This window comes from Sapajus apella, unplaced genomic scaffold, assembly GCF_009761245.1.
Source record: "Sapajus apella isolate SASKATOON/1434 unplaced genomic scaffold, GSC_monkey_1.0 scaffold9, whole genome shotgun sequence".
NCBI classification, from domain to species: Eukaryota; Metazoa; Chordata; class Mammalia; order Primates; family Cebidae; genus Sapajus; species Sapajus apella.
In genome coordinates, this window is record NW_022436949.1 from 40,101,293 (window position 1) to 40,127,670 (window position 26,378).

The 26,378-nt window shown below is 38.9% G+C and overlaps 1 protein-coding gene across 1 annotated transcript in view; it reads left to right on the top strand.

Annotated features, from left to right (window-relative positions):
- Positions 1 to 26,378, top strand: part of GPC6 (glypican 6) — a 1,186,177-nt gene that overhangs the window by 1,056,318 nt on the left and 103,481 nt on the right. Inside the window, exon 5 of the mRNA XM_032277284.1 lies at positions 12,215 to 12,345. Within this exon, the coding sequence (XP_032133175.1) occupies positions 12,215 to 12,345 (131 nt within the window). The remainder of the gene's footprint in view (positions 1 to 12,214; positions 12,346 to 26,378) is intronic.

A 26,378-nucleotide genomic window follows, 5' to 3' on the forward strand; every position in this document is an offset into this window, starting at 1 on the left:
AATAATAAAAAAATATATATATATATTTTTTAATAATACCAGTACGCACATAAGTAGGAGAAAAGGGCTCCCATTGCTTACTGAATTGCTCACTAATCACTCTGTCTGGATTCAATGGGGAGTTCTACAACACACCTGACTTTTCATTTGTTTATTTTTTATTGGTTCTGGGAGAGGTTTGTGATTCATTCCATGTAGGCTGCAAGCCCTTGTACTACAGGATCAAATGGTCTCTGAGGTGATTTGGTTTATTAACTTTTAGGGCAAAGGAGGGGAGAAATAGAAGAATTGGTTAACTGCAATATGCTGAAAAGTTTAGACTTTTGTAGTTCAAAGACATTTTGAGATATTTTAACTGGTCCTATTTCTTTTCTTTTTTTTTTTTTTTCCTTTTTTTTTTTTGTTTTTGAGACAGAGTCTCACTCTATCGCCAGGCTGGAGTGCAGTGGCGCGATCCTGGCTCACTGCAACTTCCGTTTTCCAGTTTCAAGCAATTCTCATACCTTAGCCTCCCGAGTAGCTGGGACTACAGGCACACACCACCACACCTGGCTAATTTTTTTTTTGGGGGGGGTATATTTAGTAGAGACGGGGTTTCACCATGTTGGCCAACGTGGTCTTGATCTCTTGACCTCGTGATACGCCCGCCTCAGCCTCCCAAGTGCTGGGATTACAGGCGTGAACAACTGGTCCTATTTCTTGATGATAGATGGACTGATTGTCGAGAAGGAGGCAGTGTGAAGTAGAAAGATATGTGGCTGAAAGACAGAGACTCGGGCCACGGTCACAGTTCTGCCACACATGCCCAGCCACATCACCTGGCTCCTTGCGTCCCTGAGACCCAGAGTCCTTCTTCATTCATAAAGAGGTTGAACTGGATACAGCCCTCTCTTAGTAAGGTTTTGTCATTTCAGGGATGATGATAAGTCATACCTTCCATATAACCTTTGTGGGGAAGTAAAAGGAGCTCTCCCATCCATAAAGATATAGATACATAAAAAGATAGATAGATAGATAGACAGATAGATAGATAGATAGAGATATAGATATAAAACAATCTTAATACAATAATACGCATTAGCTGTGCTGCCTGCCTGGTGTTGCATTTAAACACCCAGCCCCCCGTCCCCTGCAGTGAATTAGGAAGATTCCCACTGATAACAGAAATGAATCCTAAAACTAACAAAGGTTAAGTAAGTTGCCCTAGGTCACAGAGCTTGTGGCCAGTGGTACCAAGCCTCAAGGCCTGAGGCACTTCTTATGATCATGCCTCTCTCCATGCTGCCTCTCAGCAGGGGAAGTGGAAACACCATCCAAGCTTTTAAGGAGTTAAAGTGCAATCTGCAAGTTAATAAAGAGGAAGGAGCAATGTGAATGCTTTTATAGCTTTGTGAAGGATAATTCAGGATCACGGTGCCTATGCTAAAAGAACAGTCACTACAAGAGACTTAGAGGGAAGCTTTAATTGCAGCAAAGAAAGAATGAAAAAAAATCTTAGATAGGACAAAAATGCTTTGTCTCTATCATCTGTGCTTTCTCCTTCAATATTCTCTTGTAAAATGGTGAAGCACTTGGAATTTAGTAAGTAAATAAGATACTGGATAAGCATGTTGATACTATTTGTGCAGTTTAGGCACTTGGTATACCAGATGGAGTAAGAGCGGACACTAGGGCTACAACTCCAGGAGCTGCTGTTTACATTGCATGAGTTGCTTTGGGTTGGTCCAAATTAATCCACTAGCTACAAAAACACTGTGGGAGGCACTAGAAACATACACACAATTCTTCTCTCAGAAAGATCTTTAAGAACTCTTTACCCCTTAAATTCTGTGACTCGTCATCAAGGCAAGGAATGATAGGTTGACATGAATTATTTGAACATTCCAAGCGACAAATGACATTAAAACTTATTCCTATGAAAAATCAGCAATAAAAATTTAAATAAAGAGTTACGGTTGGTAGTATATACTTTGATGTCCATCAAATTCATGATTTATAAGGCCTACTCTTCCTGGCTTATGATGTAACTAAACATCTCAAAGATATAGCAATGAGATGATGCTTACATGAATACATTATGTTTTTATGAAATACAACGCATCATTCTCCTAAAAAGAAGCCAATGTCTGAAAATGCATCCTGTAAATTCTAATTTCTGCACTGTGCGAGGACTACTGGTGAGTTATTTTTCACCACGATTTGCATTTTCTTTTTCAGTGTTGTAGCAAAATAAGCCTCTTTGTTTGCATTGGTTTCAGAATTAATTTAGTTTGTATATTTGTTCTCTCCTCCTCTTGTTGGATTTGGTTTCAAAGTAAACAGTTGTTTTCATTAAATTCTCTTTTATTTGGCTTTAGTTCTTTGGGGTTACTTTCATTATTCTGGATGGCTGTCCCTGTTTTATTTTTGAATCTGATATCTGTGCACTGTTTTAAGTTGCATTTAATTGGTTCGCTTCCACTTTCTATTGTTTAACCTCGCTCTGTGGCACTATGATTTCTGTAGCTGCATCTGATTCCTAGTCATGGTCTGATCTTTTTTAAAGGTATTTTGTATGAACCTAAACACCATACCGGATTGGCAGAATGAGAAACAGACAATCAACAATTTGATGTTTACTGAATGTGGACAAATTACAAGGAAGAAATCAAAATGACATTCATCACAGAGACGGTCTTAAAAGCTAATGACAAACTTAGAGTCTTGAAAAGCAGCAGGAACTACCTTGTTTGGTAAAGCCAAAAATAATAATATCTTTTTTTTTTTAGCTTAACCTAGAAATAACCTCTGACAGAAGCAAAAGCAGCCACACTTTTCAATTTCAAGCTTAAAAGAACTAAAAAGTATTTCTACCTAATAAAAAAGTACAATAAGATTCTGAATTCCCACAGACACTCTTCATCTATGTTATAACTCATCAAAAGCTACCAAGGGGCCATTTATCCTGTAGACCAGTGCTAATAAAGTTTTGTGGGCATTTGTGATGGTGTTCATGGCAGGGGAGTAGGGAGGGGAAGCTTTAGGGCAAAGGAGAAGGTAGCAAGTTAGTTTTTATGAACTTTCTGGAAGAAAATACAGAAAGATTTTTAAAATTTATTCTAACAATTCTTTTAACAAATGTTTAATAGCACCTCTTAGGATCCAAGTATTGGTATAAAGAAATGCTTGTGATATTTTCACATTGATTTTATATCCTGAGACTTTGCTGAAGTTGCTTATCAGCGTAAGGAGTTTTGGGGCTAAGACGGTGGTCTTTTCTAAATATAGAATCATGTCCTCTGCAAACAAAGACAATTTGACTTCCTCTTTTCCTATTTGAATATGCTTTACTTCTTTCTCTTACCTAATTGCCCTGCCCAGAACTTCCATTACTATGTTGAACATGAGTGATGAGAGAAGTCATCCTTGTCTTGTACTGGTTTCTAAGGAAATGCTTCCAGGTTTTTCCCATTCAATATATTAGCTGCAGGTTCATCATAAATAGCTCTTGTTATTTTGAGATATGTTCCATCAATACTTAGCTTATTGAGAGTTTTTAACATGAAGAGATGTTGAATTTTATCAAAGATCTTTTCTACGTCGACTGAGATAATCATGTGGTTTTTGTCTTTGGTTCTGTTTATGTGATGGATTGCATGTATTGATTTGCATATGTTGAATCAGCCTTGCATCCTAGGAATGAAGCTGACATAATCGTGATGGATAAGTTTTTTGATGTGCTGCTGGATTCAGTTTGCCAGTATTTTATTGAGAATTTTCACATCAATGTTCATCAGGTTAATATCTTTAGGCTAATCTTCAGGCTAATATCCTGAAGATTTCTTTTCTTGTTGTGTCTCTGCCCGATTTTGGTATCAGTATGATGCTGGCTTCATAAAATGAGTTAGGGAAGAGTCCGTCCTTTTCAATGGTTTGGAATAGTTTCAGAAGGAATGGTACCAGCTCCTCTGCATACCTTTGGTAGAATTCCGCTGTGAATCTCTCTGGTCCTGGGCTTTTTTTGGTTGGTAGGCTATTAATGACTGCCTCAATTTTGGTACTTGTTAGCGTTCTATTAAGGTATTTGACTCCTTCCTGGTTTAGTCTTGGGAGGGTGTATATATCTAGAAAGTTGTCCATTTCTTATAGATTTTCTAGTTTATTTGCATAGAGGTGTTTATAGTATTCTCTGACAGTAGTTTGTATTTCTATGGGGTCAGTGATGATATCCCCTTTGACATTTTTTATTGTGTCTATTTGATTCTTCTATTTTCTTTTTTATTAGCCTAGCTAGCAGTCTTTCTATTTTGTTAATTTTTTCATAAAAACGCCTCGTGGATTCGTTGATTTTTTGGAGTTTTGTGTGTGTGTGTGTGTGTGTGTGTGTGTGTGTGTGTGTGTGTCTTCTCTCTGATCTTAGTTATTTGTTTTCTTCTGCTAGCTTTTGGATTAGTTTGCTCTTGGCTCTCTAGCTCTTTTAATTGCGATGTTAGGATGTCAATTTGAGATCTTTCTAGCTTTGTGATGTGGGCATTTACTGCTATAAATTTCCCTCTTAACACTGCTTTAACTCTGTCCCAGAGATTCTGGTACATCATATCTTTGCTCTCATTGATTTCAAAGAGTTTGTGATTTCTGCCTTAATTTCATTATTTACCCAGAAGTCATTCAGGAGCAGGTTGTTCAGTTTCCATGTAGTTGTGTGGTTTTCAGTGAGTTTCTTAATCCTGGTTCTAATTTGATTGCACTGTGTTAATGATTGCTGGTCTTTTGCATTTGCTGAGGGGTGTTTTACTTCCAAATATGTGATCAGTTTTAGAATAAGTGTCATGTGGCACTGAAAAGAATGTATACTCTGTTGATTTGGGGCAAAGAGTTCTGTAGATGTCCATTGGGTCCACTTGATCCAGATCTGAGTTCAAGTCCTGAATATCCTTGTTAATTTTCTATCTCATTGATCTAATATTGGCAGTGGGGTGTTAAAGTCTCCCACCATTATTGTGTGGGAGTCTAAGTCTCTTTGTAGGTGTCTAAGAACTTGTTTTATAAATCTGGGTGCTCCTGTATTAGGTGCATATATATTTAGGATAGTTCTTGTTGAATTGATCCCTTCACTATTATGTAATGCCCTTCTTTGCCTTTTTATAATTTTGTTGGTTTGTTTTGTCAGAGACTGGGATTGCAACCCCTGTTTTTCTTGCTTTCCATTTGCTTGGTAAATTTTACTCCATCCTTTATTTTGAGTCTATATGTGTCTTTGCAAGTGAGATGGGTCTCCTGAATAAAGCACACTGATGGGTCTTGACTCTTTGTCCAATTTGATGAAGGGCCTTTCTTATGCCAGGCTGAGAGAGTCAGACTTTGTGCCTTTAGAGTGAGGCAGTGGCCCAATCAAATTCACATTTTTAAAAGACTGCTCTGCTGGCAATGTCAGAGAACAGATTAGAGGGCCACAAAGCCAGAGATAATTTTTAAAATCAGAAACAAAAATATTTTAAAACTCCAAAAGGGGCTGAGACCTTCTGCCTGGGTAAGTTCTAGTCCCAAGTTGGCCCTCTTTCAGGGTCGTTCAGATCCAGGCTGCCTGCTGTGGTTATGTACTTCTCAGTTCCCACTAGCTGTGCTCTCTTTCCAGCCTCTCTTGAAACACATTCCAGCCCAAGATCTCACAAGCATTTTAATTCATCGATTTGGGTGAAAGCAAAGGACGTGTGTATTCAGCATGCCTGTCTCCAACACGCCGCAGGAGACAGCAGTGCCCCTAATTACATTCATGCCATGGGCATTAATCAGCCTATATATAAACACTGCAGCCATGTTTTTCTTTTTCTTTTAATGAATAACTGGGTGAGAATGAGTGAATTTACCAGAGTGCTTTTTAAATTGCTTAATTTTTAAAAAATTCTTTTGTATGATACTCAGTGTGGAAAATATCTTGGTTAAGCTAAAACAAACATGCAGCAGACCTGTAAGAGTAGGTGAGCATTGCTTCCAAAAAGAAAGAGCAAAACTGGGTGCCATGGAATGCTGATACAACAATAAGGTAGATTGTGCGTACAGACTTCATTTTTCACAGAGTAGATTATTAAGGACAAATTTAGATGACTGAATGAGAACATTGAAATGACACATTATCATCTTAATTCAAATTTCTCCCAAAAGAAGGAAAATTTTTATTTCTTTTTTTAATTTTAGTATGCTTCATCTATGTCACTTCAAAAAGATTCTAAACTTCATGAAGGCAGCACCATGGACAGCTTCTGTGCCCCTACCAATTTATGGTGACCCTCTTTGGCACATAACCAATAGTTATTAGATTAAGTTTAACTTATTTGAATTGAGTTTTCAAAATTTTTTCTACCTAGGAGAATCTTAAAAACATCATTTCATTTAAAAATTTTTTTTTAATTTTACTTTAAGTTCCAGAATACATGTGCAGAATATGCACATTTGTTATGTAGGTATACATGTGCCATGGTGGTTTCCTGCACCTATGAACCCATCATCTAGGTTTTAAGCTTCACATGCATTAGATATTTGTCCTAATGCTCTCTCTCCCCTCCCCTCTCACCCCTCTACAGGCCCCAGTGTGTGTTGTTTCCCTTCCTGTGTCCATATGTTCTCATTGAATATCATATAATTTTTTAAAAATTATCATCTCGCTTTCTCTAAAACAACTTTGAAAATCATTTTCTTCTAGGTTAAAGTTGGTGGAATTCAGAAAAGCCATTTCTGGTTTTATGTCTCCTTTTCTCAAGAAGCAAATTGAAAGTATATGTGTGATCATCTAGAGTCACACTTAAGATTTATATTCTAGGGGAACATAAACATTCAGGAATCCCCTTACCAAAAACAGCAGTAAGATAGTTTTAATCCATTGCCATCCAGACATAGCAGATAATGGCCAGCTCCCTGTGTCAAGAGACTTCACTCTTCATGAAGTCAATATTTAGACAAAAATGAGAATTGTTTCCTTCTTCCAGACCTACTCTATATTTCTCGCACAACCCAGGGGGACTTAGTTCTTCACCTGAGGCTAGCTGGCATGCCTTTGGTGTACCATAACATCTAGTAGAAGTTAGAGCAAATCCTTCTGTTCCCTTCTAGACAACATTTTATTTTTTTCTTGACCATCCCAGTGTTTGTAATCAGAGGGGACATCATAAATGCTAAATATCTTAAATATCAATTGACTAGAATTCTGAACATTTAGGTCCTGTCAAACAAAAAGGGGAAATTATCTGAGTAGTTTATAAATATTGTCATTTGGCTTTTTCGGTTTTCTCTTGCCACAAAATAAATTATCCTCAAATTTAGAAGATTAAAATAACAATCTTACTATTATAAATCAGTACACTGTGTGTACTAGACTGTTCTCATGCTGCTATCAAGAACTGCCTGAGACTGGGTAATTTATAAAGGAAAGAGGTTTAATTGACTCACAGCTCTGCATGGCTGGGGAGGCCTCAGGAAACTTACAATCATGGTAGAAGAGGAAGCAAACACGTCCTTCTTCACATGGCAACAGTAAGGAATAGTATGAGCAAAGTGGAGGAAAGGCCGCTTATAAAAACCATCTCGTGAGAACTCACTCACTGTCATGAGAACAGCATGAGGGTAACTGCCTCCATAAGTCAATTACCTCCCATTGGGTCCCTCCCACGACACGTGGGGCTTATGGGAGCCACAACTCAAGATGAGATTTGGGTGGGGACACAGCCAAACCACATCACTGTGGACCAGAAATTCAGACAAGGCTCAACTGGTTGATTCTTCTGCTCCATGTGGTGTTGACTGGGGTCACCAAGTGGTGATCAGCTGTCAGATAGTCTGGTCTGGAAGGTTCAAGACAGCTTTGCTCATATGTCTGGCAACTTGGCAAGGGCAGATGGAAATCTAGGTTCAACTGGGACTGTCACCTGGAATGCTTATACATGCCCTCTCTAGCACTGTGATCTCAGAGTAGAGTCTTGTAAGAGACAAAAAGTGGTCTCGTACATACTAGCTCTGGAAACTGGCAGAGTGTCACATCTACCATAGGCTATTAGTCATAGGAGTCAATCCAGAGTCAGGGGACAGGACATAAACCCCACCAGCTAAAGATGCAATCATCTTTAAAGATGATTGCATCTTTAACTGGCAAAGAAGCACATCATGAGAAAATAATGCAGCTTTGTATCTCTCACTAATGAACTCATCCATCAAAAGGTAACTATTATCAAAGGAATAATCTAACATACAAAAGAGCATCAGCTATACATCTTAAAGTCATCCATGTACCTTTTATGCCTTTATTCCTCATAGCAATTGCTGTCAATACTTCCACCAAAAAATCTTACAAATTTTCCTTTCCTTTCCCCTTACAGTGCCTGGAGGTGGTGACTTATAAAAGTTGAGTTTTGTTATGAGCTAATTATGTGCTAAAAATCGTGCTAAATAACTTTGCAAGCACAATCTCATTTCATTGTGCCTACCACCACTATGAGGTATATATTGTCATAGTCTCCATTGCATAGATTAAGATACTTTGTGAAGTAAATGACTTGTATGTTATCTCCCAGCCATCTAGTGGAGAAGATTAGATTGAAACCTGGGCACCTGACTCCGCAGTCTTCATTCCTAACCAGAAACTCCATGCTTATACATGGAGCACCTTGGCCCAGAGGCACAGCTTTACCTGCATCCTGGCTTCTTGCCTTTGGTTGGGCAACTCTGGTGGAGCTGCTACATGCCCCGCACCAACCCTCTACCAAAAGAGTCATTGTCTCTCTGTGTACATCCACACCTCATGCTCAGATAACAGTTATTTCTAATATATCTAAATTTTCTTATCCAAACAAAAATTGCATACTGCTTTGGGGAGGCAACAGTCTTCTTTAAGGAGAAACAAAACGGGCAACACAGGAGATGTAAGCAGAAACGATCCACTGATCATTAGCTGACATACTGTAACTGTCCGGGTTTAATTGGCAAAAGAAAACAGCTCCAAGAGCAGAGTTAAAAATAATTTTCCCAATGTTTCAAAATATAAGTGGCACAGAGATAATTAAGACAGCTCAGGATGGCAGCCTCTGGAGTAAGTTATGTCATGTTGTGACTTTACTGGTTTCAGAGAAACTTACCAACTACTGCCTTGACGTCACAAAATTGTTTTGTGTTATCTCCACTTTGAGGTGAGAGAGAGGCTGAGGTATCATGTCCCAAGGCATGGCTTCCTTCAGCCCCAAGGTTGGAAGAAGGTTCTCCTTAAACCCGGGGAGCTTGACTGATGACAGGCTGCCTGGCAAGTGGGAAGTAAACCAGTCAAGCACAGATGCACTTGGCTGCTGGGTGGACCACATAGACCCTCTCTCCGCCTGGGGCCTGGGAAGAGCCACCATTCACCTTGAGGACTTTCCCAAGCCCCAGGGCCTGCAGCTCTGACCTTCCACTGCTTCTTTCTCAACTCATCATGTGTTTGAACTTGGCCTCTACAGGCAGTAGCTATGAACCTGACCCTTTACAGTGGCCTCTAAAAATATTGGAGAAGTTTTCTGAAAAGCTACCTTTCCTATTATGTCATGAATATTTAGAACAAAAAGGGGAACTGGAGATGGTGGTGATTATATCATATGAATACATGTATGTTTGCTTTTAAATTTTTTTCCACTTGTAGACATCATGTTATTTGTGTACATTTATCTGCCTTCTATCAGGTAGCTTTTTTTCACAAACAATTTTGTCGTCAAAAGAATATAAGCCCCAAAACACACTATTTATGTCCTGTGTCTTCCTCCCATTCTGCACAAAAACCTATGTATAATTATAATCAGCGTATTCACATTATTTTATCTAGATGTTTCACACACAATTTTTCTGATCTTTTCCAAGAATTTGAATAATTTGTGTGTATTTTAGTAAAAGGAATACAGTGTTTCAATGTACTTGTATACATTCACACTATTTAATTATTTATCAACAGGTATTTTGATTAATAAGACCTACTGAAGTTAATCAGTATAATAGTTGTTAATGTTCTTATTACTGTGGGTAGAAAAAAAACCACATAACATGAAATCTACCATCAGCAATTTTTTAAGTTTACAAAGGAACTCACTAAGTATAATTCTGAAGTTTTAAGCCAATGTATACTGTGTACTGGCTTTGGAGTCTTCAAAGGAGAATCTAACTTTTTTTTCATATTTTTATTTATATTGTATTTTTTAAAAATTAGCAATAGCATAAGCCAGCTAAGAAACAGCATAAAGCAGCATATTCTGACTGGTGATCTACATTAAAAGAAAACTAAATAGGTGCCTACTTACATTAAAAAGGTATTATCTTATTTTATGGAACAAGGCAAGTGAATTGAACTAATGAATAGAAACAGAGAAACCGGTAGTATGGGTAAATGGGACCATTTAGTTTTATGTTTAGTAGTGCTGGGTCATCAATAGGATTGCCTTTTCCCAAGACCAAGAAGGCACCTGCTTAGGAGAGGGTTAACCTGAGCACTTTTATAATGGCTGGGAGAGATGAGTTTGCAGGTCCCAGAACCTACAAGCCTAGTGCCATGATCAGAGTTCAACATGGAACAGAAACACTGAAATCACCAAAAAGAAACTTCCCCACTTTACTGTATGGTACAAATCAAACAGCTTCTTGCCTTACCTATTGAAGATAAGTTCTGTAGCTGGGTGTGGTGGCTCATGCCTGTAATCTCAGCACTTTAGGATGCCGAGGCCGGTGGATCATGAAGTCAAGAGATCGAGAACATCGTGGCTATCAAAGTGAAACCCCATCTCTACTAAAAATACAAAAAATTAGCTGGACATAGTGGCATGCATCTGTAGTCCTAGCTACTCAGGAGGCTGAAGCAGGAGAATCACTTGAACCCAGGAGGTAGAGGTTGCAGTGAGCTGAGATGACGCCACTGCACTCCAGCCTGGGCAACAGAGCAAGACTCCATCTCAAAAAAAAAAAAAAGGAAGATAAGCTCTGCTAGAGGAGATAGAGGAGACAAGGTTTTAATTTAAACAAGAGAACCTGCTCAGAGATGATTTCAACCCCGTAACTTTAAACTCTGACTCTATGTTAAGTCCTTATGATCCAATCCAAAAATTTGTTCTTTTTCCCCCAAGTCACAGTAGCTTTTAGACTCTGAATACAGCTGACGTTTTCAATAGAAAACTAAATCTTTCTAGGTAATACTGAGTTCAATTCAGTTCGGTGTAATTTCTTTATTTTTCTGTTTATTTATTTTTATTATACTTTAAGGTCTGGGATACATGTGCAGATTGTGCAGGATTGTTACATAGGTACACACATGCCATGGTGGTTTCCTGCCTCCATCCCCCCATCGCCTACGTTAGGTATTTCTCCTAATGTTATCCCTCCCCAACCCCCTACCCCCTGCTATCCCTCCCCTAGCCCCCCACCCCCAACAGACCCCAGTGTGTGATGTCCCCCTCCCTGTGCCCATGTGTTCTCATTTTTCAACACCCACTTATGAGTGAGAACATGCAGTGTTTAGTTTTCTGTTCTTATGTCGGTTTGCAAGAATGATGTTTTCCGGATTCATACATGTCCCTACAAAGGACATGAACACATCTGTTTTTATGGCTTCGTAGTATTCCATGGTGTATATGTGCCACATTTTCTTTATCCAGTCTATCATTGATGGGCATTTGGGTTGGTTCCAGGTCTGTACTATTGTAAACAGTGCCACAATGAATGAAAAGTATAGCATTCAGAGAATGCTGCGTAGTGTGATCACACCTAGACAGATCGATACCTCTTGAGAGATTCAAAAATGCTTCACACAGGTAGATATGCTTTAATGGGGTCTTGACATTTTTGCATACAAATTCACAAATCAGCACTTCTTCCCTCCTATTCTGTTTTCCCCAGCCTCCAGAAGAAGATAGGTGGGACCTCATTTTCTAAATGCAGTTGATCCTTGAACTAATACTGTTTTTACTTCATGTGGAATCACTAGATATATTCAACATTCTGCATTTGGACTAATTTTCTTATGTTCAGCCCTGGTTCTAGACATATAAAACAATTTTGAATCTCCAAACAAAATACGTTCATAAGATTCAGTCATCTATTTTATTTTGGACTATATGAAAGCAAACTTAAAAATGCGAATGCACGGTTATTTTTCATCCAGTTGTTTTAACAACGTTTAAACACAGGTTGAGAACTTGGAGCTCCCAGCTCACAAATAAATCATGTTCCTGTATTTTAACAGATGCAATGCTCTTGGTGGCAGAGCGACTGGAGGGGCCATTCAACATTGAGTCGGTCATGGACCCCATAGATGTCAAGATTTCTGAAGCCATTATGAACATGCAAGAAAACAGCATGCAGGTGTCTGCAAAGGTATTTGCATTAGTAATATATCTACCAATACATGTACATTATACAGGTGTGGTAACCTAAAGACGAAGTAACTGGATATGTCAGCTGGGCTTATAAATTCTAAAATGCTGTCAGTGAGCTTTTCCTGTTGAGCCACAAATTTGCTACTTAGTTAAAAATGTCTAACAAAATGGCATTGAGAAGGGAAGCAATTTTTTAGCTTGCAACTACTCAATCACAAAGAAATTAGGGCTGCCAAAAAGTTTCAGAGAGCCCCAAGTATATTGACCAATCCCTCACATTTGTGATCAATTTGGGGGGAATTTTCTTTTTAACATTTGAAATGTCTACACACCCTCACCTTGTTCTCTCTCTAGTAACTTCTAATTATATATATGGCTGTGCAGAAACCAGGCACATGTTCTGTATTTTCAATTGTAAATAATTAAACATCCCATCTGACTTCCTTTTAAGACTACAGTGTAACTTTCATTAATGAATCTTCAGGGGAAAATGCTTCTTTGTATGAAGTCAAGCACACATGAAAAGGAAAAGAGTAGCACATTTTCACAAATCATATGAGACAGAGCTTCTGGGTTTGCAGCTGCAGAACACGTAAGCCAGGTGCACAGTTTTTACTTGTCTCCACCCAGTTGAAGATAAACAGGACCCACCTTAAGCAAAACGGAGACATTTGCAGCAGGTCTCTCGCCTCGTCCTTCATCAGCTTTTTTCTCCCATAGTGATGACTGCACAAGGACTGATATAGATTTGGTTAGTGTTTCATGACAGTTTCAACACTAACCAAATCTATATCAGTCCTTTAAACCTGGTGACTGAGTGATTGCATTTTAATTGAAAGTCATTCGCACTAAAATATGTCAGGAAAAGAGTTGCATGATTAGCTTTCTTTAATTTTTAAAATCCTTTGTGGAAGAGATTTCAAATAAAATCATGGAGGAGGGGACAGGTGGTAGAGAGACCTTGCAGAGTAGATAAAAAGAGCCACAGATTCCTACCAGGGCTTCTTGGCTAAGCATGAATCCAACTAGATTTGGGCTTTTCAGAGTGAACTGTTAGGATGAAGGGGAAGAAAGAATCTGGCCTGGGTCCCTTTTTCTCCCTGGGAGATGGATCTGAGAGTTTCATAGGCCTTTTGGGGGGCTTTAATGAACTCAGGGTAGCCTGTATAAAGGAGGATGCTCCAAATTACCATCATCTGTTGGGGAAATAGCACATTTGGGGTTTCCATGAAAGGCCATTTTCTTTCTTTCCTGTGGAAAAAAATAGCAATCATCTATTCCTCTCAAATCTATTGCCTAGAAACCAATTAATGTTATTTTGAGAGACACGGTATCCCGTTGGTGCTCAAGTAATCAGGTGCTAAGATTGCTAATGTTAAAAACAGCTCTAGAGAATAGGACATGAGGAACACATGGACAAAATTATCTGCAGTTTGAGACCATCACAACTTCTTACAAGTGGGTATCTGTTTCCTTTGATGTGTGTGCCTACATTTTCCAAGTCAAGTATTCCTTTTTACTCTTTTCATTCCATTCATTCATTCATTCATTCAGCATGCATTTATTGAGAATCCATGTGGCAAACAGTGCTCTGTATGGCAGATACAGGAGTGAACAAGGCACCATTCCTGTCCTCAGTATGCTTACTTTCTAAGAGGAGAGACAGACACCTAACAGACCAGCAATTATGTAAATTAATTAACATAACATAGCACCAGACAATAATAAATAATAGGAAAAAGCTTCTCCTCCCTCAGTGCCTGGACATATTTGAACAGGAAGTTTCTACCATTGATTATATATATTTTTTCAAGGAACCTTAGTTCCTCTAAAAGCAACAGCATCCTCACTGGTGTTCTGGCTTCCACTCTGGAACCCCCTCAAATTTGTTCTTCATCCAGTAGCCAAAGTATTTCTACAACATCAATATGGTCATGCACCACGCCCCACCTCCCTCCATGTCCCCAGTCCCCCGCTTTGCCTTTCAGTGGCTTCTTTTCTACTTACAATGGAATAAACCTCCTGCAAGATCTTGCATTATCTGGCCCCTGCCTATCATCTAGCCTTGTTTCACACCAGTGGCCCTTTTATTTACCTGTTCAGCCACATGGTCTCACTTTCAGTTCTTTGATTATACTTGTAGCTTCTTTGTCCTGTAATGCTTTTCATTCCTCTGATCTTTTAGTAGGCCCATCTTGTAATTCTTTGTCACAGAAATCTGTCACTGCATCTATTATATATGTATTTGTTTGGTATCGGTTCCCTACCAGTCTTCTCCTGACTTCACTCATCTGAAACTCCATGAGTGACCAGGATCCCAGCTGTGTAGCTAGAACATAGCCCAGCACTTGGCACATAGAAATTATAGGCAGATGCTTGTTGAATGCATACTAAAGAAAAAAAAATGAAATACACCAGTGAGTGAGCTGCAAACAACTGTTAAGAAATGGACCCATTTCAAGCAAAGAAACTATGCTTTCTCAAGTCCAACAGAGCTTAAAGGTTAAAAAGAAAAAGATAAAAAGATAAAGAAAAGCAACCACTTCTGTAATAGTTACACTATTTGTCCTCAACCAGCCTGTCTTGCATCTGCCAGGTGGCCCGTCATTTCCCTCCTGCACTCTGCTTTCTTTGAGGAGTTACATTTCTTCACTTAAAATTAAAAGAGCTCCTTTCTCAAGAGAGTTGCCCTGTTCACATGGGGAGATGACTGGGAGGCCAGCTTCAAGTTTAAAAAATGCTATTTCTGAGAATGTAGTCTGTGTATATTGAATCCAGTGCCTGAAGTCACACCCACAAAGTTTTGTAGTGTAACAAGTCAGGGTAACTAATGTCACTCACTGCCATACAAATTGATGGAGTTGTGGCACAGTTGGAGGTTAGAGAGTTAGATGTTCCTCCTTTACATTGCTGTTGGTTCCCTATGTCCATCCAAACCTAGTAAAATAAATAAATCTTTAATAAAGGAACACAGGACCAGATATCATGGGACCTGGATTTTAGGTATGTCTAGTGTACTCACTGATATCACAAAGACTAATGATCCTAATGTATACTGAGTGCTGAAATATCCCTTAGTGCTCCATCCTCATCTATAAAATGACTAAATATAAAGAAGAAATAATATGATTTTGTGGACTACCTTTGCAAATTAAAATGACAGTTCTCAAGTTGGGGTTTACGGTACTCTAGGGGCCCCCATGACCATTTTGAGTTGTCTAAGAAACCAAAAGTATTCTTTATGATAATACAGACAAGATTTGCCTTTCCCCACTATGTTGACGTTTGTATTGATGGCACAAAAACAAGGCTGGTAGCTTAGTATGAATCAATTCAGTGGCATAAAAACAGTTTCATTTAAGAAATTGCCAGTGAAGTAATAAAAACCACTAATTTTTAAAAAAGAGACAAGGTGTGGTGGCTTTTGGGTGTATTCCAGCATTTTGGGAGGCCAAGGCAGGAGGATCACTTGAGCCAGAGAGGTTGAGGCTGTGTCAGCTATAATTACGCCTTTGCACTCCAGCCTAGGCAACAGGATGAGACCCCCCAGCTCTAGAAAGACAAAAAAAAAGGGAAAGAAAAAGTACATTGGCCCATTTTAAAGAATGGGCTAACTAAATGATTATCTTCTTTAAATTTATTTTTAATTGACAAATAAAATTGTATATGCATACGATATTACAAGATTGTTTTGAAATATGTATATATTGAAAAATGGTTAAATCAAGCTAATTAACAAATGCATTGTCCCTCACATATTTATTATTCTATTCTTGGTGAGAACACTTAAAATCTACTCTCTCAGCAATTTTCAAGTATACAATACATTGTTATTAACTATAGTTCAGGTCAAGTATTCATTAAAAATTTTTCAAGAGGTCAGATAGGCTGTTACCAGAATATAAATCAGAGATAGTTATGGAATTTTTCCAACTACTTTATTACAGTATTTCTGTTAAAAAATGAATGTACTTTAATATGAAACATATCTTTGTAAGAAATGTTAAATTAAGAATAGAAATAATATGGGGGGGGGTGCAGCCAGGCATGGTGGTTCATGCCTGTAATCCCATCTCTTTGGGAGGCCCAGGCAGGCAGAACACTAGAGGTCAGGAGTTTGAAACCAACCTGGCCAATATGGTGAAACTGCTACTAAAAATATAAAAATTAGCCAGGCATGGTGGCATATGCCTGTTAATCCCATCTACTCAGGAGGCTGAGGCAGAAGAATCACTTGAACCTAGGAGGCAAAGGTTGCAGTGAGCCAAGATCACGCTAATGCACTCCACCCTAGTTGAGAGAGTAAGACTCCATCTTAAAAAAAAAAAAAAAAAAAAGAGAGAGAGAGAGAGATTATACAGGGCATGTAAGAGTCCACTCACGTGAAAGGATACAGGATGAAGGGTCAAAACATGGTAGAAACAAAATAGTGTGTCTGGTAGGGCTGGCACAGAGAAAAGAGGATGCAAGGAATTAACGAAGAGGAGAAGGAGAAGAAAACAGCCAGATTCTTCAGGAAAGAGGGAAAGGAAGCCAGGAGTCTGCTATGGAAGATGGAGTTAAGGAAGAACTAAAGCCATCTTTAAATATCATGGAGTAGTAAAGGTGGTTAGAATTTGGACAAATTCCATGGGAAACACCAGCAGAATTTGCTGGTGGGACAGATGTATTCTGAAAAGAGATTTTATTTCATCAAGGGAATGGAATTTACTTTTAAATTTAGAAATATGTAGTTTTATTTTCCATATACATGAAATTATAATACACATGAAGTAGAGTCTAAAATCTATATTCTAGCTAAGAACTGAGTGGTTGAACTTATCTTTTTTTTTCAAAGAAACCCTGAGACACTGTTGATAAACCGTCTCATCACATTTGAAGTTCTGGATTTCTAGACCGAGGCTGAGTATTTACATAACCAGAAATTTGTTTAACTTCTGAGAGGCAAGCTCCAGGTGAGGCCAGAAGCTAGCTCCTAAGGGGGCCAGACATTCTGAGAATTGTAAAGTTTAGAAATTAAAATAACTTTTTCCTCCAGAGTATGATTAGCAACTTCTCCTTTGGAAATCATTTATTAAAGCAGTTACTGTCAGAAGTCATTCGCAGAGCAATATTTATAACTGCGAACTCATATTTGTTCAATGCTTATTGCCAGGGACAGTACTAAATGCTTTTACATGGTTTCTATTATACAATATTTGTAATAGTGCTTGTGATGAGATAGAGCTCCCTATTTTGCAAAGAAAAGTCATTTTCCAAGACAGAAAAGTTAGGTGACTTACCAAGGTCTCACAGTGCAAAGCATAGAAGAGCATCTGATTCCAAAGTCCATCTCACTAATTGATACATTGTAATGATGCCGGTGCTTACTGAGTCAATCTCACACAAGGGTGAGGTTCATAAAATATTTGTTGAATAGATTAGGTATTAGAAGAAAGTTCAACAGCCTTCAACAAAACTTGCATGAGAAGGTAAGAAAAGGTAGCAAAGCTAGGAGGACCCAAGCTCCCTGTCTTTCTGCCTGATTCCCTTTACAACTATGCCTAGTACTTCCATGAGATACATTCTAATTAAATATTTCTCTTATCCAGTCCTGTCATTCATTGCTTCCAACCTCTCCTAGGGTTCTGGTAGTACACGATATAAAATTGTTGTTTCTCTCATATGTATCTGAAGGCCAAAGGTGAACACACCGCAGTTCCAGATGGGATATCTCTTTCCCCAAACTCTCACATCATCTCTAGAAGAAGGAACAGCTAATCTTTTTCTGCCTAATAATGTAGATCATAAATAAGTGAGATTTACAGACAAATGAAAATATTTATTCTCACCATGGATGTTCATGCTCCAGTCTTGTCTCAGATCTGTTTTTATGGGGACTGTCAGATCCGTTTTCTCTCCTATTTAGCACACAAGGAAGCTGTTAGGGGTGAGGCATATTGAGATTATTTCCAAAATATACATAGGCTATGCCCAGTTGTATAACCAAGTTAGAATATTTTTGTAATAACATGACTCTCATTTCAAACTCCATTTGTATACCTTTTGTACAGTATTATATGTACATATACATTTTTAAAGACTGGGGCAAGAGCATATTAAAACTTTCCTGATTTCCTTTTGGGGAAAGAATTTCCTAGTAACAGTGCCAACCATAGTTACCATTGGTTGAACATTTGCTGTATCTTCTTAACAAATACAAAGTACCAGGCACAAGGAGTACAATAGAGAATTATATGGTTTGGCTCTGTGACCCCATCCAAATGTCATCTCTGAATTGCAATCCCCATGCTCCCCACACGTCAAGGGAGGGAACTGGTGGGAGGTGATTGGCTCATTGGAGCAGTTTTCCCCATGCCGTTCTCTTGATAGTGAGAGAGCTTTCACAAGATCCAATGGTTACATGTTTGACAGTTCCTCCTTCACACACTCTCTCCCACCGCCATATAAAACATGCCTGCTTCTCCTTCTGCCGTGATTTTTTATGTATTTTTTTTTTTTTGAGACGGAGTTTCACTCATGTTACCCAGGCTGGAGTGCAATGGCGCGATCTCGGCTCACCGCAACCTCCGCCTCCTGGTTCAGGCAATTCTCCTGCCTCAGCTTCCTGAGTAGCTGGGATTACAGGCACACACCACCATGCCCAGCTAATTTTTTGTATTTTTAGTAGAGATGGGGGTTCACCATATTGACCAGGATGGTCTCGATCTCTTGACCTCGTGATCCACCCGCCTCGTCTCTGCTGTAATTTTAAGTGTCCTGAGGCATCCCCAGCCATAGAGAGCTGTAGGTCAATTAAATCTCTTTTCTTTGTAACTATCCAGTCTTGGGCAGTTCTTGACAGCAGTGAAAAAATGGACTAATACAGAGAACAAAACAGAGTCCTGGCTCTGGTGACATCTTGGTCTTTCTAGATGCCTTATGTATTTATTTCAAAGCCTCGCTGCACTCTTGTAAAGAACATTCATTTCTTTATTATACAGGTAAGAAATGTTAAGTCTAGAGATTAAGTAGAGAGCCTGAGGTCATGCAACAAACAAGTGGCAGAACTGCATTGCAGCCCAGATCTGTGAGATTCAAAGAGAAAGACTTACCCAGCATGCCATGCTGTTACCTCCATAATTACCCTCCCACCAGCACCAGATAAACGTCAGCCTTTGAGGAGTCAGACATCTAAGGGAGGGCTGTTGCCCACAACATACTATAGGGAACCTGCTGATGAGAAACGTAGTTGTTAGTGCTTCAAGCCCCAACCAAGCTTACTACATTCACCAATTTCAATCTTCATCAAAGGCAGGGAAGAGCCTTCATTATTCCAGCACCTTTCACCACTCCAGTTACCCACCCAAATCAAAGCAGTTCAGAACTTTGCAGGTTTATGGAAATTCCGCAAGGGAAGGGAGAAAAATCTTGAATCTCTGCCTTTGAATTTCAGACATGTTGGTAACCTCTTTCCTATCTTATCAGGGAAGATGAAACTGATCTCACTAGATATTATTTAACTATATTTGGAATAATTTCAAATCTAATCTAGGAAAAGATTGGTTTGTCAGATATAATCTAAATTAAGAAGGAAGACTTATTACATTCCAATTTAAACTAGCCATTCAATTAATACTTACTACCAATGAGGGTAGAGCCCATTAAAGATGAGCAGGACAGCCTTCAGGGACTTAATTTTCTCTAGACAGTTTTCCCGAATCTACAGTTCAAACGAAGATGAAAAAAAATATAATAATAAGAGAACAGAAGAGAGAATGTAATAACTTCTCTCTCTAGCTATTGGGGCTTAATTTCCTCAACTGTAAAAGGAAGGGTTAATCTAAATGTCCCCTGCCTGCTCTAAGAGTTTATAGTTTTATGAACATTATTGCTTTGCTGATTATTACGGGTTTCCTTTTCCAGCATCCCCAGATCTTTCTTTTTTCTCTAGATTTTTTTTTCCTTTCAAAGTATTCAGGGATAAATAATATCTTGGGAATTCAGATGGAGAGAATATCTTCTTTCAGATGTCAGGATTAGTTTAGAATTTAGTTCAAATAAATATATTTTTATTCTAGTAGCATTTATCTTTTTTTCTTTGAGCCCCTGTATTACACATGCCAGTTGTAAGGCAGTGAGCATATTATTCCTTTTGTTATGATTATTTCTGTACTTACTTTCTCCTGCCCAGATACGTGAATTATTTGAGGACAAGAGTTACATCTTATTCATTCTAACATTCTGCAAAGAGTCTTCCTAACAATTGTTTTACACGTGGAAGAAACAGTACATTGTGCTGAATTGAATTCAGAACATGAAAATATAATGCCAGGGAGACTTCTAACATTAAGGAATAGAAAATACCTTAAAATGTACTTGAAGTTAGTCTAGTATTCTTTAGAACAGCATAGCAGTTACCAGGTCAGATTTTTGACATGAGACTGACATGGAATCTAGTTGTTTTATGTTGTGTGATTTGGGACAAATTATTTATCTATATAAATTGACTGACATTAAAAATGAGAATGACTGTAGTAGGTATACTCAGGTTGTTTGAGGGTACGGTGATAATCCATGTAAAATGTTTAGCATGGAATCAGTCAAATCAAAACCACCCCTAAAGGGCTAAGCATTTTAATTCTTCTTATTAAGAACATCTATGATACCTAAATTCTAAAGAGCATTGGCTCTTTGGTCTTGCCTCACCTATGATAGTCTGTGGGTTGTTTTTAGCATCTAAGATCAGATCAGATTTGCGATCCATACCCCTGCATTTAAACCTACTGATGTGTTATTTTTGATGGCAGGGAATCACTTAGAAAGGGAGATGGATCTCTAAATGTCTACGAACAATGCTTTTAGGGGAAAGCAGGCTTAAGGAAAGGGGTGGTGCTGGAGACTGTGTCAGCAATCCAACTCTAGTCTGTGCCTGTTGGCCACACCAACACCACCACAGCAAAGAGCTTTAGAGGAGTTTCCATGTAATACTGATTTCCACATTATTCTTAACATTGAGAGAAAACTTGGCCTGCTCCATTGACAGGTAGTTTGGTCCCTTCTGCCTGATTTCTGAGAAAAAAAGTGAATGGCCATACTATTTATAAAGCTTTACATTCTATTTCTACTTCTTTAGTTTTGTTTCTAAAGAAAAATAGCATATTCTCAATGATTTCTAGATTCACAAGATTTTCTCTAGTTTATTCAAATTCAGTTTGTATTCTGCCTATCAGTTCTCACTTACCACATTCCGCTGAGAAACAGTGACCTTGAAACATCGTTTATTCTTTGATCTTCATTACCTAGCACACATAAAATTGGGGTTTGTTCTATTTCTGTTTGTAATATTGCTAGATAACAGGGTCAAATTTTTCAGATGCTAGATACAGGGCAGGGGGAGGAGGAAACACACCTTTTTTTATAAAATAAAACAAAGATTTGAAAAAATGCTTATGATGCATTTATATGACATGCATCCATGCATTCAGAGCAAACTAGTTTTAACTTTCCTTGCATGTAAAAGGGATAAAACAGAAACGTTCTCCTTTTGATGATAAAGGAAAACTCCTTTATCTCTAATCTTTGGCAATTTATCTTAAGATTTGCTTTCCCTTTAACTTCAACTTCAGGGCCAAAGATGAGAAGATTACATTTTATGTAGCCTACTCAAGAATGAATGATTGAAACACAATTCAGCTCTAACGCTCAGTGTGTATTCTTAGGAACAAGAGAATGTACTCTCCTGGTCTCCTGAAAAACAGTCTCCTTCCGACTTCTTCCTACTTAAGTGGAGAGCACCCGCCATAGAACCGTACTTCATGGGCAGTGAAGTGTTGTGTTAGAGAAATTTCAATGGCCTCTTCCCAGTCTCAGAAATACACCTCCCTACCCCAGCTCATAACACTTCCATTCTATGTGAGATATGTGATCTGGTTTGGTTCTGATGGAGTCATTGCCTCAGCCAGCCTACATTTAAACATATGAAGGAGCCATATCTGTGTAGGAAACATGCTCAATTGTAGTGTTTGCTCATTTCTGTGGTGTAATTACTCCCTCTGTGTGGATTTCAAACTACCACATGATGTCACTGAACACAGTAGCACACCCAGACTTAATATTTCCACCTTATAGATATGACCGACACAATTAACCTCAAGAGCATAGATAATAGTATAATAGTAAAATAACTAGAAAGTAATAAGGTTTTAGTGTAAATATTACCTTTGTTATTAATATAGTTTATATGTTTATACAACTTAATTTTTAATAATCAATGTGTTTGCTAAACACATTATTAATAATGCATTTATTATTAATAACAATGTGTTTGTCAAACACAGTTGTTACTGGCTTACAAAATTCCTAAAAATTTAACATGCAGTTTCATGAGCCAGTAAGAGGCAGGACCAGCACACCACTGCTGTTCTAAGAAGGCTTCTCAGATCCTCCAGCCTGGGTGAGTTGCCCCTGTGGGTGTTCTGTCACACTTCTTACATTCTATAATAATTGTCTGATTTCTTGTCCAAACCCCCTTGGGAGCAGGGACATGTCCAACTGGCATATCCCCAGCACTTATGTTTGGCCATAGTGACACTCAACAAATATTTGCTGAATCGTGGGTGGAAGGAATGGTAGAGCCCGTCTGATGTAAATTACATGCTTACTTACATTCTGTAAAGTGAACTTACAGAACTGCTTTAAACCTTACAAGCAAAGGGCTTATGAAATAATAATCATTTAGTCAGGCCAAGAGGATTAGGATTTCTTTCCTCACCACAGGCAAAAATTTGCCTTGTAAAGTTCCTTGTAACTCCTCCTTCCTCACCATTTGGGAGGAAATATCACGGTGTTCTGCTGCCTGAGCAAAGCAAATCCTTCAGGGAAAAAAAAAAATCTTCTCATGCAAATGAAAAGAATTTCTTTTATTGTAGAAAAGATTATAAGAAGTATGCAATACATTGGCCAGATATTCTGAAACCAAGCTTTGTGAGCATCAGGAGTAAATTTTTTAAACCTTAAAACTGACACAGTAGCTGGCTTTTTAAAATTGAGACCAGTGAAAGATGGACAAAACTAAAACTGATGGCTTGACTTGGTTCAGTAGAACCCAAAATTCTCCTAAGAGAATGCTGAACCCATCCAGGGACATAGAGTTTGCCAGAGAACTTGGCCTGGGGACCATTGTAATCAATCTTTAAGGAAAGAAAAGCATGAATCTGGGAGTAAAGAGAAAAGAAAAATGAGAGGAAAGGGAAGAAGAAGGATGACTAGAGAAGAGAAGAGATTATTCTAAGATCTAAAGATGAGTGACTGTTTTGTGAAGGCAATCCATAAAGAAAATTGCCACATTAGTTTTTTTTTTAAGAAAAGCGGACATTAATTTTGTCCTTCGTTTCAAGCTTGGTGAACCTGACGATTACGTGCCTTGGGGTTGCTCTTCTAGAGGCGTATTGTGGTGGTGGTCTCTGTATTTCCTATATTTGAATGTTGGCCTGCCTTGCTAGGTTGGGGAAATTCTCCTGGATAATATCCTGAAGAGTGTTTTCTAGCTTGGATTCATTCTCCCCATCATCTTCTGATACACCAATCAGGTGTAGATTAGGTCTTTTCACGTAATCCCATATTTCTTGAAGGCTTTATTCATTTCTTTTCACTCTTTGTTCTCTTTTCTTGCCTTCTCATTTTATTTCATTGATTTAATCTTCAATCTCTGATATCCTTTCTTCTTGATCTATTCGGCTATTGAAACTTGTGTATGCTTCATGAAGTTCTTGTGCTGTGTTTTTCAGCTCCATCAAGTCATTTATGTTCTTCTCTAAGCTAGTTATTCTAGTTAGCATTTCGATCTAACCCTTTTTCAAGGTTTTTAATTTCTTTGCATTGGGATAGAACATGTTCCTTTAACTCAGAGAAGCTTGTTCTTACCCACCTTCTGAAGCCTGCTCTATCAATTCATCTAATCCGTTCTCCGTCCTGCTGTGTTCCCTTGCTGGTGAGGAGTCATGAACTCATGGTGGGGGAGAGACGTTCTGGTTTTTGAAGGTTTCATTCTTCCTGCTGATTTCTTCCCATCTCTTGGATTTACATAGCTTTGATATCAGGTAGCTGCTTGGGGAGGCGGCCTTTCTTTTGTCTGCCTGCAGAGGTGCTACTGGGCTGCCACAGATTCAGTGGAGCTGCTGCGTCTTTTATTTACTCAGGAAAATTAGACCAGCTTCTGTAATGGTGGCCTCCCTTCCCCCTGCCGAGCTTAATCGTTCTTGGTCACTTTCTAACTGATGTTCTGGGTGTGTAATTCTGAAGTGAGAGTTTTTTAGGCTGTTGGGTTTTACGCGATGCAGGGCAGGGGCAGGGAGGCGGGGGGTGAGGGGGGACTGTCCTGCCTTTTGGGCTGTTTCCCTGCAGTTCAGTTTCCCTTTTTTCTGTGGGGCAGGTAGCTCCATCCTGCCGGCTTTTTGGCTTCCTTGGAGTCAGCCAGCACTTCCGCCTAGATCTATGCTGACAGCCCCTGCGCAGGCCAAAGTTGCTGTTCTGTCCTGTTCATGCAGCTCACTGAGGCTTTTCACCCTGGTGAAGATCTCCTGTTCTGTGGGTTGTAGAGGGCTTGGGTGGAGCACTGTATCTGAACTGAAGTCCTAGAGGGGGAGATCCCCCGGTCCTCCGGTCAGTTGCATGCACCTCCTGGATGGGGCAGTGCCCCACCTTGCCTCAACTTGCCCTATTTGGTTTATACCCACTGTCCAACCAGACCCACAACATGAACCTGGTCCCTCGTTTGGAATTGTGGAGACCACTCGGCTTCTGTGTCTCTCTCGCTGGGAGCTGCTTTCCGGAGCTGCCTCTTATTCGGCCATCTCTAGGGAAAAAAATACTAAGGGCAGCCAAGAGAAAGATCAGGCCACCCACAAAGGGAAACACATCAGACTCACAGCGGATCTCTCGGCAGAAACCCTACAAGCCAGAAGAGAGTGGAGGCCAATATTCAACATCCATAAAGAAAAGAACTTTTAACCCAGAATTTCATATCCAGCCAAACTAAGCTTTATAAGTGATGAAGAAACGAAATCCTTTATGGGCAAGCAATTGCTGACACATTTTGTCACTACCAGACCTGCCCTACAAGAGCTCTTGAAGAAAGCTCTAAACACAGAAAGGAAAAACCAGTACCAGCCACTGCAAAAAGAACCAAATGATAAAGACCAGTGATGGAATGAAGAAATTACACCAACCAAAGGGCAAAGCAATCACTCACACATAACAATATTAACATTAAATGTAAATGGACTAAATGTCCCAATCAAAAGACAAAGACTGGCAAATTGGATAAAAAGCCAAGAACCATTGGTGTGCTGTATTCAGGTGTATTCCATCTCACATGCAAAGACACACATAGACTCAAAATAAAGGGATGAAAGAAGATTTACCAAGCAAATAGAGGGCAACAAAAAAAGCAGGGGTGGCATCCTAGTCTCTGATAAAATGGACTTTAAACCAACAAAAATCAAAAGAGACAAAGAAGGGCATTACATAATAGTAAAAGGATCAATACAACAAGAAGAGCTAACTGTTCTAAATACATATGCATCCAATACAGGAGCACCCAGATACATAAAGCAAGTCCTTGATGACCTACAAAGAGACTTAGACTCCCACACAATAATACTGGGAGACTTTAACACTCCACTCTCACTATTAGATCAACGAGACCAAAAATCAACAAGGAAATCCAGGACTTCAATGCATTCTGGACCAAGCAAACTTAATAGACATTTACAGAACTCTTAACCCCAAATCCACAGAACATACATTCTTCTCAGCACCACAGCACACTTACTCTAAAATCGATCACATAATTGGAAGTAAATCACTCCTCAGCACATGCATAAGAATGGAAATCATAACAAACAGTCTCTCAGACCACAGGGCATCAAATTAGAACTCAAAATTAAGAAACTAACCCAAAACCACACAACTTCATGGGAAATGAACAACTGCTCCTCAGTGTAGACTGGATAAACAATGAAATGAAGGCAGAAGTAAAGACATTCTTTG